Genomic DNA, 13,712 nt, shown 5'->3' on the forward strand with positions numbered 1-13,712 from the left:
AATAAACATTTGAAATATATGAGTTTGTATGTAATGTATGAATATAATATACAAGTTTCACTTTTTAAATGGAATTACTGAAATCAATCTACTTTTTCATGATATTCTAATTTTATGACCAGCACCTGTAAGTTTCTAGCAATACTAGCTCTCTGATCACATTTTTAAAATCTGTTTTACTCCAATCAGGCAGCTTCATGCCTCCAACAAATCAGTGGTTTCTCACTGTAGGTAGAAAAGCACCAAATGAGGTGGGGTCTTTAGATGATCCCCGGAAATGACATTACATTTAACAAGGGTTGCTAACATCATACATTGCTGTGTTTGTTACAACAGATATAAATCAGTGTTCATAAGTGGGTAAAAATAAATAGGATAATGGTTGTTGAGATTGTTTGGGTTGTTAGTCTTCTTTATTTAGCAATGTTTGTATACTTTAACCAGCGATAGTTGGGGTCACAGGTCTCAGCTGCTGTTATTTTGGTGGTCAGAAGCCAAAAGGTTTTGTGGTTAAATACCACAAATCTGAAAACTTTGTGTTAATCATTCTTAAAACTGCTATGATTTCTTTTTTACTCGCCATCTGTTCTCATATAACTCTTATTCATTGAAACAAGTTATAAAACCAAGTAAACATCCTAATAATGCCTGATAAATCCAAGTATTTTGATCATAATATAAATGTCTATCCTATCTGGCGATGGTTTATTTGATTTGAAGAGCTTTACACCTTATTCTCGATGACGTTGTGTCAACATAAAAACTGGTTAAAGTAGAACCACTAAGTTTTATCTGTGGGATGTGAAGTGCCGTATCAGGCCATTGTCTGCTGTCATGCTGGGGTTTGTTTTGCCAACACTGGCATTGACCTGGGATGCTAGAACAAACAGAGCTGGTTATTGCAGCTTTGAAACCTCCAGTCCCCCCCAGCCTATTCTCAACACGGTCTGTTCTTTTGAAGTGCCATTAGAAGGTTATTTTTTTTTCCTCTGGCTTTTTGGCTGGGCTTTACCCCATCCCTTTAAAAGACTGCGGTTTTGCTGCACGCTTCTGCTGGGGCCGGTGGCTTATTGGGTGACACTCCCCAGAGCAGTGTGAGGCCTTTCATATGGCACGGAGACCGGCTGCTGCACCGAGCCATACATCAGTCAGTGAAACCAGAGAGAAAAGAGAGATGGATTGGATTTTTTTTTTTGAACACTGGGAACTTCCTGACCACTTTGTGAAAGGCTTTTATTGTGTCACTCAGTGCCTAGCTGTTACTGGAGTGAAATACTGTATATACAGTTGACTGCCTGAGGCTCACCAGGTTCTGCCCTTTGGGACACATCTTCACATTTTGAGCTCTGCACCTCCAGATTTATATTTCCAGTTGGACATGAATTGACCTCATGGCGGGGTTAAAGCGTTTTCTAGTGGCTGCCGGGCCTCTGTTCTTCTCGTTAATAAAAGTGTTGACTTTTTAACCTCCCGAAGCAATGGGAGAATTGTTGACATAATATACAGTTCCACACTTTGCTTTTAATCTGTTTTGCAAAAACATATAAAATGTAGTTTGTTCATGTGATCATATAACATCACTCATGTTTTTTTTTCTTACACTGAGCAGATTTTAGAAGTTGTTTTTTTTTTTAATCTGGTCTGTGTTCTTTCTGGTTTGTCTCTCTCTGCATCGAAAGTCCTTTGATTCACTTTGTTTGTCCCTCTTTAGAGCTGTACGGTTTTGATGTGCTCATCGACTCCAACCTCAAACCCTGGTTGTTAGAGGTGAACCTTTCTCCCTCCCTGTCATGGTGAGTCACTCAAACATTGGATTGTTTTATTTGCTGCTTTGGGAGAATTTCTTTCCAATCGCCCTTCCTTTGAAGGACAATTGCTTAATTTGTGAAACACAAACACTGGAAAAACTAAACTCCCGCTAAAGGGTTTCGCCGTTTGAACATCATCCTGTGACAGTTGGCTTGCTTTGCTCTAACATAAGCATATATGGTGGAAATGTTTATGTTTGTTACTGTGCCTCAGTCAAAGAAAACATCTTATTTGCAGCGATGCACCCTTGGATCTGAAGATAAAGGCGAGCATGATTGCAGACATGTTTTCACTTGTGGGTGAGTTCACGTTGAAACGGTGGATGAATCTGTCTTTGGTTTTATTTTATGGTTTGCCACAGAAAATTATACTTTACTGACCTTCGTTTCCATCCATCCATCCATCCATCCATCCATCCATCCATCCATCCATCCATCCATCCATCCATCCATCCATCCATCCATCCATCCATCCCCAACAAATTCAACTTGACTACTAGGAAGCTCTTAGATACTATGAAAACCTAAAATGAAAATAATATTTCATCTTTTATTTCCAAACTATAAAACTAATTTCAAAAGCGATAAACTTGCAAAAGCCAATGCAAAAAAAGAAGTGTTTTACATTTTTTTTTCTTATCTTCCAAAAAGGCAGCTGCCGGGTTGGCCATCTTTATAGCGAGCAGATTTAATTTTTTTTTTGTCTGTTGTTGAATGTTTTCCACCGGTCCACGAGTTGAGTTTGTGCAAACTGCTGAAAATAACTCTGTGGCTTCGAACTATGTGCTTCAGTGTTGAGAGAATAAACCACAGCCTTTATTAATTACCATTAAATTACTTGCATATAAAATTGTCATCACAAGCCTTGGTGTTTTTTGGTGCTCATTATCTTGAGCCTGAAGCAGAGATGAGCGTTGTATAAAGTGTTTAACAGTGTTTGGCAGCCAAGAGAGAGATATGCATCTCTGTTATGTCTCCTCCCTTCTTCGTTCATTCATACTTCGTACACGTGCTGTCCTGTTCAGGATTGCGGGGGTGGGGCTGGAGTCTATCCTAGCTATCATCAGGTGACAGTAAAGGTACACCCTGAACAGGTCGTTAGTCCATCACAGGGCCCCCTCCCTTCTTAATGACTGAATTCTGTTTCCCAAGAACTCTGTTTAAAACGAGAAGAATCTCAAACCTGGACTGTTTATATAATGTCATGTAATACTTGACTTTTTTCTTATTGCTATTCACATTATGCACTTAGTCCACTTGTGAAGCATCTAAAGTGGCACTAGGCCATTTTGTTTAGCTGAGGTCTCAGCCTAATGATATTAGAGGAATGACTATTATGTGCGCAAGTGTGTGTGCCCAAATGTGTGTGTGTGTGCATCTTACCCTGGGCCATGCTGTGGCTTGAAACCCTCCCCTCAGGCTCATTAAATGAAAGAGTAGAATCATAAATTGCCAGTTATCTTTGGACCGAGACGTTCCTGCGGGTCTAGAGAGAAGGAGCAGTGGCATGTAAAACACAACACATCTATTTTGTACCAAACAAACTAAGTCGCTGTTGGCTGATAACACTTGGGCTGCATCCCAGCCCTGTAAATAATGACAGCATTCCATTAGCATTCATTTTCTGCCAGCGTGTAGCTGTCAACTCCATGTCGCCAGTGTTTGTAATAATTGCTGCGTTTAGGCAAGAGAGATGCTTAGCTGACGGCTTGAGTGAGGCAGAACAAACAGCCTGGAGCTGAAAGCTGTCAATAGACTTCATTCAGCTCCTGTGGGCGTGCAAGATATGACATAAACAAATTTATTAAACAGTTCGCTGGGACCACTGGTTTGCTTTGGGTGGGTGTGGGACACAAACAGTAAAATTACCCTCATAAATATTTCTGACAGGGTGGGAACATCTTGATGAGATGTGAAGTGAGGAACACAATAAATGCACTTAAATATAAAGATGCGAAACTATGACTCATCTGTGTGTTACTGTAAAATATGCGTTTTGTTTATGTGATGAACAAGCTCAAGATTTATTGACAATTAATCTGGAAGATCAGTAACACTTTCGGCCTGGCTCATTTATCTGACCATTCAGAAATATTAGCCCGACTTGGTCTAAAACTCACTCATTGACATGTTTTTACTGCTTATCTAAAGTATGCATGAACAGATAAAAAAATGCATGTTTTTTTTTCTGCAAAGCTAAACGAAGGAGATGTTTAATTACTAAACAAATAGGCTGAAGTTGAAAGTAGCCAAGCTGTACATTGTTAGGGAAATATAGCACCTTTGATATGACTGCATTTGACAGCTTTAGTTGCAGTTTTATCATACACATTGGACTGCATTTTGCTTTAAAAAGCACTGTTTTTATTTATTTATTTTTTTATTTTAGCTTTTAATGTTTTTAAAAACGAAACCATTCAATCAGGTCTCGTTTGAATGTCAATTATGTGTTAAAAGCTCCTTAAAAAACTGTAAACTTCATGCATATAACGTAATGATCTCTCATAGCCCCAATTACATACCCAAAATTGCAAGTAATTCAAACAGGCTCCTTCTTCAGCACAGAATGACGTAATATTCTAATAATATCTCATGTTATAACACAAACCCTTCCAGTCTTACAAGTTACAAACTGCTGCTAATACTTGTGTGCTTTTAATTTAAAGTAATATTTTAGGCATGGATTTTTTTTTGTTTTAATGGTCTAATTTAACATAGATGTGTAAGTAAAGGATCTGAATGATTATATGATCATTTTAGATGTGAGCGAAACATCAGCATCTATTTTCATTCTCGAGCAAATTATTATAAAAACGAATTTCAAAAAAGATTTTAAGCTTTTAGGAACAGGTTGTTGCCCTCATCAGTTTGCTGTAGACAGCTGTGTGTCTGTTTGCTTAGTTAATTGTCTTTATGTTATTTATTTGCATCTTGCACACACATTTCAGAGCATTTAATGTAAAGTATGCAAAGTTTATGTGACTGAGTCATGTCTAAAGCCAGATTCTGTTGCCTTGCAGGCTTTGTGTGTCTGGACCCCCTATCAAGACAGCCTCGCTCCGACAGAGTCACCTCAGACAAGTTTTCAGCAGCCCAAAGAACACAGGTAAGGCTACTAACACACACACACACACACACACACACACACACACACACTGAGCTCTGCACTCATTGACCCTTCCTTGAAACACATTCTTGTTGTCGTCCCTGTGCTGCTCACAGTTACATTCCTGCCGCTGCCATTGAGCTTGTCGCTTAACCCTCATGGAAAATTTACTGTAATGCAAAACAACTGCTAATGTAATTACAGCGTTTGAGTGACATCAGTTTGAAAGAGCTACACTCTGTGCCTTATTGTTTTATCATTTCTAATCAAATGAGTAATGTTCTCTCTGGGTCTCGTTGCCTAATGATGCCACAATTGCTAATGCGCTTGGCTCCTCTGCTCGACTACTGCAGCAAGTTTTTGGCTCTGCGCTGCTGGAGGAAGATGACTAAAACAGACAGATTTCTGCTCCACCTTTTGTTGCGTTGAGGAGCTTGTTTATACTCACTAACAGGGTTTCGTTGTGTCATATCCATGTGGTTTTGCATGTTGTCTGTATGTGCTTTTGTAAAAAAAAGCTAAACATTAATGCAAATGCAATGTCTTCACCCAGAAATGTTTTTCTGCACCAACAGCCAAGTTTTCCTCTGACTCAGACTTATTAATCTTCTTCTTTTTTTTTTGCCTTGTCCCGCTGCAATTTACTGATGCTTGTTACATTACTGGTAAGAAACTGCTTACTGCTCTTTGTTGATTTGATTATGTGGCTTTACAGTTTTTCGTTGTGACAGACAGATGACTTTTATTGACTCCTGGTGCTCTATTTATAATTGAGCCTTCATTACATTAACAATTTGGCCCAAGTGACCCTAAATGCTGCAATGCACCACTTTTCTGAAAAAGACAGAAACTTTACTGAGCTGAATCTCAGCTGCCTGGATGGAAATGAAGCCCAACACTAAATCAGGGCTGTTACAGAGGCTTTTAAAGAACATTAGACATGCGGAGAACCTGTCCTCTCATTTCACTCTAAACAGAGGCAACAGTTGAAACTTTTTGCTGGGGGATTAGGCCTTGTCACTGTTTGGCTGCCTTGGTACCTCTCCAGCCGCGTAAGGCAAATTAAACTTAATCCCCCCGCTATTTAGATGACAAATTTCGTATGTGATCCTGTGGGGTTGTGCCCAGCATTCTGGCCCGAGCTCCCATCTGCATGCCAAAGTTGTCAGTCAGAGAGGGGGCCGGGATGCCAATGTATTGCAAAAATGCTCTATTTCTGTAACAAGGAGAAGAGAAAAGAGGGCGTTCTTGCAGTTTGCACATTTTTCTTTCATAAATGGAAATGAAAAATGAAGATATAAGTTGCTCATGTTTGTCAGGTGACTCTATACTTTCTTTAACTTTGAATATGATTTATTGTGAACAGTGAGCATTGGCCTTAAATAACACTAATTGGAACCCCATCTTTTAGCGACAGAGGCCCATCCCAGCCGTTAGCTCAGAAATGGACAAGCAAGGAGCTAAACACAGCCAAGGAGACAGCACTCTCAACTTGACTGCTGAGGAGGTAAGACAGGGTCTAAAAAAGATAATAACCACGAGGCTGGGGTGACCTTTTGCCTATTGACTCAATAAAAAAATATCTCTCTTTAAAGAAATCACTTTTTTTTTTCCTAATGTAGATCAAAGTGCTGAGGAGGATGAAGGAGGAGTATGAGAGGCGAGGAGGTTTTATAAGGATCTTCCCCACCGAAGATACATGGGAGCTTTATGGGTAATCTGAGCTAACAAAGAACAGTTGGATGACTTGAAGTCCTTAAGATGTTTGTTGCTGTCCTCTGCTAAGATGAATATTTATTATGAATTAATGGAATCATTGCTTTGAACCCTGGAACATATGACTGAAACCAAATAAACCCCAAGACAAACAAAGTAACTGGCAATTTGTTCTTAGGAAGATATTTGTAAAAGTTTGTGTGTTACGTTCCAACAGATAATCCCACATTTACTTTGTATCAAAATCAGTTTTTGTTCCCGCAAATTATTTTACCACTCAGGAATTTGTTGCTTGATTTGATTCGTAGCCAACGCAGCAGCAGGAATTTGTGTTGCGTTTTTAAAAACACATTATTGAGCAGTCTGGGAAAATATTGGCGCACTTCACAGCGACTTCTTCCATTAGAGGCCTTATATTAACACATTGGCCACGAAGGAGGAGGTCGAGACGCAACGGGGCCCTGCCTTTATGACTCTTATCTGTCTCTTATTATCTTCTTCTTGCAGAGCATATCTGGAGTCCAAGACGTCATTGAACCTCATGTTGGCAAACAGACTTTTCCACGGAAGGTAAGCGTTTCCATTGTGGTTGGGAGTGAGGGGATACATTTCTCCCAGAGTTTTTGGAAATTCTTGGATCCTAATCTAGTGTTTGTTTGATTTTTTTTTTTTTTTTTTTAATTGAATAGGTAAGAGGAATAGCTAAAGATATGAAGCAGCTTTTCCAACTCGTGCCTAATATCTGTATAGAATTAGTGGTGTTGATTTGGGGGAAAGATGGGTTTTAGATGAACTGTGCCTCGTCACTAAATCACATTTTTATCGCTCTCCACTAAAAGCGGGAGGCGATAATGTTTTTGCCTGTGTCTCTGCGTGTGTTTGACTTTACTGTTAGCTAAATAGCTCATGAAGCAGGGGTTGTATTTTAATGAAACTCTCAGAAAGTAATCATCGGGTGTATATCTACAACTCGTTAACTATTGGAGTCAACCCCATTCAAGATGGCCATCACAGCCAATGGACCTTAGAAAACACAAAAATGAGTATAAGTCAGCCAATTGTACAGATATTGAGCTAAGATTTGGTGTCGTAGTAGCAGCGCATCATTACCAACGCATACTCTGAGCTCTACATGTTAACTTCTTTCTTTGTCTGTTAGCAAAATGTTTCATGAACCACTGGATGGATTTTAATGAAAGTAATCATTGGATGTGCATCTAGAACTCATTAACATTTGGTGTCACCCCATTTCAAGATGCCTGCCGCAGCTGATGGGCATTAGCCGACACAAAAATGTGTTTAACTCAATCAGTTTTACAGATATTAAGCTAAATTTGGTGTGGTGGTAGCTGAGAGTAATTCCCAACACATTCTCGGAGCGCTAATGCATCTAACATGATCTCAGATGAGATTGTTCACAATGTGATTTACAAGGTTGGATTGAAACGGTTACAATTCTGTTGCTTCTCAGCATAAAATAATTTTAGTTGAAATCTTTGGCATGAAATACAGCAGGCGATATGAGCTCCTTCAAAGAATGCTGGGCCTTTAATTGTTCTTATAATACATTACCCATTCAGATTATGTGATTCATTGTGGGCTTTGAAGTTTTAAGCTTTGTTCTGAGTGGAGATTTGTCCCCAAACTAAGCCATGATTTCTCTATGTTGGTTGGGTAACCAGATTAGGGAGGAAGTTGCTGCTGCAAGAGCCTCAGTTTCTGTTATTGTTTGACATTTATGTTCTCTTCTGGACCATGAAGCTTCTGGACAAGCCGCGCTAACGTTTTTCACAACTGGCTTGAAATTTACAAGCATCTCTCGGCTTTTTAATTGTTGATGATATGCGTATAAATCATGGCTGCTGTTGTTAATTCCACTGTCTTGCTCTGCCTCTCAGGAATGTGAATGGGAGCATGCAGCTGCAGGTGGACACAGTCCATGACTGTCATGTTGTCCAGTATGAGAGGAAGCTGCTGTCTCTGGAGGCAAGAAAAAGGAGACGGCGCCACCTGAGTTATCACTCTGCTGCAAGGAAGAAAAAACTGGGTAGGCCTGGTGTATTCTGCCTAAGTTCAGACAACTGAATGCAGCTAACGTCACACGCTAAAGCACTTTTGGTTCCAATAAAAAAACTCCCTTGTGTCACAGTAAGGTTGGCCAAATATGACTCTGAATGAGTTCATTTCTTAGCAGCAACAATAAAAAGCCTTTTTTTAAGTGTGTGCGTATTTTATCCAAAATGCCTGTGATGTAACTGACATTTGTCTTTCCTTACGCCGCCACATACCTCAGGGAAGGAGTCCAAGGCCTCCCTGACTGAGAACAGGAGTCAGGAGGCAGAGGAGTGTGCTCAGGAGGAAAGAGAGGAGACGCAGCCACTTCTCGAGCCAGTCTCGCACAAGGCTTTGGTAACAGAGCAAAGAAAACAAGTGGACACACCACTGGAGCGCTGCCACAACAAATCTCTGTCCAGCTCAGAGGCAGCCATGCACAATGCCAGACCCGCAGTCAACCTGCTCAACATCCTTCAGCAGGGGTGGGACCTCAGGTCAGTCTGGGCTGCTGTTCATGTTGGCTCCTGCTCCCATCTTCCTCTGCATGTATTTTATTCTCCTTAACGTTTACAGTCTTCCCCATTTAATGAGAAAAGTTGTAAAGTTGCGCTGACTAGGGAGAATCATGCAGAGACGTATATTTTTAGCATTGCTCATGTTTTGTGTTACAACATCACAGTCACAAGACAAGATAGAAATAAATCAACATATTTTAATTCATGTGTACAACGATTATTCACATTTTTTATTTTGCTTTTGACCATGTTGTGTTTAGGTTTACAGGGATAGTTGGCCCAACTAGTTTTAAAATGTAGACAGAACTCTTAATTATCACCTGCCGCCAAAAACTCTGTTTGTGTGTCTGTCTGTTAGCAAAATATCTCATGAACCACAAGATGGATTGTAATTAAACTCTCAGAAAGTAATCATTGGTGTAATAACTCAATTCAAGATGGCTCCCTCAGCCAACTGAGTTTTGAAAACACAAAAAATGTCTATAATTCAGTCAGTTTGTGGTGTGGTAGTAGCTGAGAGTCATTCACAACCCATACTCCTAGTGCTAATCATCGAGCAACAGCTTTGCTTAAAACTTTAGCATTAACTGTTAGAGTCAACACTGTTTGTTAGCAAAATATTTCATGAATGATTGAATAGATTTTAATGAAACTCTCAGAAAGTCATTATTGGATGTACATCTACAACTGATTAAGTTTTGGAGCCAATCCAGTTCAAGATGGCCACCACAGGTAATTGACCTTGTCCCACAAAAAATGTCTATAGTTTAGCCAGTTTTACAAATATTGGGCTAAAGTTTGATGGTAGTAGCTGGACAAACAAACATTTTTAACTATCTGATTATCAAACTATTTAATATTTTATCTTTGTTTTGTTTTTTTAAACCATAATCAGTTGTATTTAAAATGACATGTGACATAAACTAAACTGTCCTGATGACTTTTGGGACCTTGAAATTTGATAATGAATTACAATGACAAGTCTGACTTTGTGTAAATTCCTCAGTGCTTTCTGTGACTGTGCATGAAGCTGGGAAATCATAAAACAACATAATTGAGTTTTGATAGCTTTTTAAAAAAAAAACATTTTCTTCCAGCTCCAGTTTTCTGACAGTACTCTCTCCAGGTTTACCTAACCTAACGATGGCAGTTTATCATTTTGACACGGTCGGAGGACAAGATATGTGATGTTTCAACAACTTTTGGCTGCACGAGTTACAAGCTTGTTTCTGTTTGCTCTCTTCTTGAGTCGGATTTATGGTGCGCAATTATTTTTTTTCTCACTCTTCTAGCAGATTTAGCGCAAGTAAAAATAGCCTTTTATTTTTGGTGTTTTAATTTTCATTGAATTCAGACTTTTTCATTAAACAAAAGCCACAAAAAGCAAACGGGAGCAAATAAAACATTTTGTCAGCACAGCTCGTAAACAGAGGAAACTATGAATACTCCGGGGTCCCAACACAAACACCCTCAATAAAAGAGTGAACTATAAATTTAGCTACACCTATGTAAGTGTGAGCCAAAACATAAACCCTAAAGGGTAAATCCTACTTGTACATGTTGCTGTTTTAATTGACCAGACAATCACTGTGTTTACTCGTTTTACTACTGGCAGCTATGATCAAGCCAACCTTAGTGGAAAAGGGCAATCTTTCACTGCGTTTATATGAGGAGTCTGTTCCCTAACAAAGTCTCTTCTCTTTATTTTTACTTCTTAGTAAAGTGCAAGCCCGGGTTGCTTTTTCTTCCTACCTGCACCGGGTTCAGCAGAGGCTCCTAGCAGAGAGCAGAGCTAACGCCTCTCCAGCTTGGCCAGACAAGGACAATGACCAAATGGTACAATTTCAAGAATTTTTAAATCTCCTTTTTATGATAAATAGAAGCGATGGAATACCCTGAAGCATTATTTCCCTTCTGTGTGTTTCCCGTATAATTATTCTGTCACTAACATACTGTAGCTGTAGCTGTGTATGAGTCGTTTTGTGGCCACGTTGAATGAAAACACGGAGTGAAAATAGTGAGCCGGACTGGAAAGTTTTCAGCATTCATCACCATCATCAGCAACCTCAAACCCTTCAGGAAAATCAGTGTGGACTTAAATAAGTCTCTGCTCTTTTGCACTGAAAAGTTGCATCTCTTTTCAAAACACTAATACAATTTTATGTGTTTTATTTGCGTGCACAGGAGCTGGTGATTCGATTCCTACGAAGAGCAGTGAGTAACCTTCAGCAAGACGTGCAGTTTGTTTTGCCCAATCGGCAGTTGCCGCTGCAGCACCGCAGACGCATCCTGTCCCACCAGCTAGGAGAGTTTATCCGCTGTTACAACAAGGTATTGTCTCAGAGAAGCCAGTGTAATCACTCAATTACAGTTCTGAAACACAAAGAGATGGTGTTATATTTACACACAAACAACCCAGAACTGACACCTTTTTTTTTTTTTTTTCATTTTTCAGGAAACTGAACATTTGGTGACCAAGCAGGAGAACAGCGAGGAGCAGTGTTGTGTAAACCAGAGTGTATTTCAGGAGTACATCACTGCAGCGAGGTAAATGAAGCTGTGCACCATTTAAATATATATGCTGCTGAGTTTGGAGTAATGTTAAGTTGGTACATACATTCCTGTACTGCCTTTTTATTATTTACAGTGAAAATGATCTGGAAGAAGTGCTGACATTCTACACACAGAAAAGTAAATCAGCCACCGTCTTCCTAGGCACTAAAGTCAGAAGTGTCAAGAAGGATACTCAGGATTCAGGCAAAAGTTCTAAATGTAAGCTGTGTTATGTTTTTTTCTCCCAGTATGTTTGATTTTGTTATATTTTTCTGTCACCAATCAAGCACGATAAACTCATTGTGGGAAAACAAAAGAGTGATAACAGCTCTGGCTTCTTTTCCGCCTTGATCAGCTCATCTTGTGGGCTCCAGGGCTTCTGAGTCCTCGCTCTCTACAGGGCAAGTCAGCAGTGACTCAGACATCAAGGCCACAGAGAGTCAGATGTCGGCGTCTGTGATGCCTTCAGACCAACAGGCAGATGTTACAACTGGTAAAACTCAGCCAGATGTCCAGTCGTCTCAGCACTCCTCCAGTTTTCCCCTGACCTTAGATTGCACTCACGCTCATCTGCAGCACTGCTCTCCGGCTGCAGCATTCATTCCTCTGCACTGCCCTCCGCCGCCCCCTCCTCAGCCTCCATCTTATGCGCAATCCTTGGCAAAGTCTCACTTTTGCCATTCAGAAACTCACTCTGACCCTCCTGCGTACACCTCTGCCCCTGTCGTCACGCAACCTCCAAAAGTGATCCAGACTGCCACATCTGCCGCCTCTAACACTGTGACTTCTGGGCAATCAGGACAGGTGCTCAGACGAATTTCCTCTTTTACTACATCCACTTCCAGCTCCGGAGCAACCGCCTCAATACCGACCATTACACACATCTACAGCCAGAGGCTCTACAGACCCACTTCTGCAGGCCAAGGTAATCTGAGTGCTCTAGATGGCCTTTTCAGAACAAATTCACTGTCATATTCTTGTCTTTTTCATTTTCTAATTTTTAGAGATCAGGAAGAGCACTTCCAGTAGGTTCAAGTCAAATTCTGTGGGGACGTTCAGGGAGTTACAGTCGCTGTCTGCTCAGGCCCAGTCCAACCAGCAAGCATTCATCTCAGCCCTGCAGAAACTGGCTGACAAGCAGGTTGCTCGCCACTGTTCCAGCTCCAGTCACATCAACCTGCTGACACAACATGTAGGTTTATTATGCCTCTAGTCCACCAAGCCAACAGCTTCAACTACTTAGAGCAAGAGACTATATTGACTTATTAAGCTGCTGTAAACCGATCTGTGTAATGTTTTATGTAAGGAAGAAAAATCAGCAGCCTCTCACTGTGAGGTCTTTGATATTCCTCTTTGTTGATGCGTAAATCTGGCTCAGACGCCACGCTGATGAGCGGCATCTCGCTGCTCATTCTTTCAGCAGACCTGTTGGAGCCGGAGGGTCTGCTGCCTCGTACCGAGCACCTTCCTCCCTCAGCCGTCAGCCTGCCTGCAGTCTGTGGGCTGAGGCGAGTGCGGGGGTGGGTCTGGAACTGAAGTTTGAGGCTGGCTGGCCTAAACAGTGGTGAGCCGCATCAAGCCAAAGCTCTGTGTGAGGTCTCATTATCAGATGCACCATGGGGGAGTGATTTCTGTTGATACTTAACAGGCAGCCGCTTTTTTTGTGGTAATTGATGCTTATAAATAAAGGAATGTGGCAAATTGGCACTGAACAGGGGAGTGGCAGCTTGGCTGGCTCCATCACCACCTTCTCCTGTATTCCCAACGGTTTGGCCTTTGGCTTTGGGAGCCCTTAAACATTTCTTCCCCTCTTCTCGCTCTCCTTCACCTCCCGCTTTGCTGCCCTGAACTGTTTGTCAGGGTTTTTTTTTTTTTTTTGTTCTTGTGATGGCACCAGACCACACAGACTGCAGTTTTTATGGCTTCCTCTCTGACTGTACGTTATTCTGTCGATCCGAA

General features: G+C 40.8%; 1 protein-coding gene across 3 annotated transcripts in view; it reads left to right on the forward strand.

Moving 5' to 3' along the window:
- The window catches only part of ttll5 (tubulin tyrosine ligase-like family, member 5), a 48,736-nt gene that overhangs the window by 15,422 nt on the left and 19,602 nt on the right, over positions 1-13,712 (forward strand). For 2 of the 3 annotated variants that reach the window (XM_037977737.1, XM_017415116.3), the window contains exons 12-25: positions 1,712-1,793; positions 2,047-2,108; positions 4,829-4,914; positions 6,326-6,421; positions 6,537-6,628; positions 7,138-7,200; positions 8,529-8,677; positions 8,924-9,179; positions 10,919-11,036; positions 11,385-11,531; positions 11,656-11,747; positions 11,848-11,972; positions 12,109-12,678; positions 12,758-12,945. In XM_037977737.1, coding sequence (XP_037833665.1) covers positions 1,712-1,793; positions 2,047-2,108; positions 4,829-4,914; positions 6,326-6,421; positions 6,537-6,628; positions 7,138-7,200; positions 8,529-8,677; positions 8,924-9,179; positions 10,919-11,036; positions 11,385-11,531; positions 11,656-11,747; positions 11,848-11,972; positions 12,109-12,678; positions 12,758-12,945 — 2,126 coding nt within the window. The remainder of the gene's footprint in view (positions 1-1,711; positions 1,794-2,046; positions 2,109-4,828; positions 4,915-6,325; positions 6,422-6,536; positions 6,629-7,137; positions 7,201-8,528; positions 8,678-8,923; positions 9,180-10,918; positions 11,037-11,384; positions 11,532-11,655; positions 11,748-11,847; positions 11,973-12,108; positions 12,679-12,757; positions 12,946-13,712) is intronic. The other variant, XM_037977738.1, reaches the window with a different exon arrangement.

This window comes from Kryptolebias marmoratus, linkage group LG10 (genome assembly GCF_001649575.2).
Source record: "Kryptolebias marmoratus isolate JLee-2015 linkage group LG10, ASM164957v2, whole genome shotgun sequence".
Lineage (NCBI taxonomy): Eukaryota > Metazoa > Chordata > Actinopteri > Cyprinodontiformes > Rivulidae > Kryptolebias > Kryptolebias marmoratus.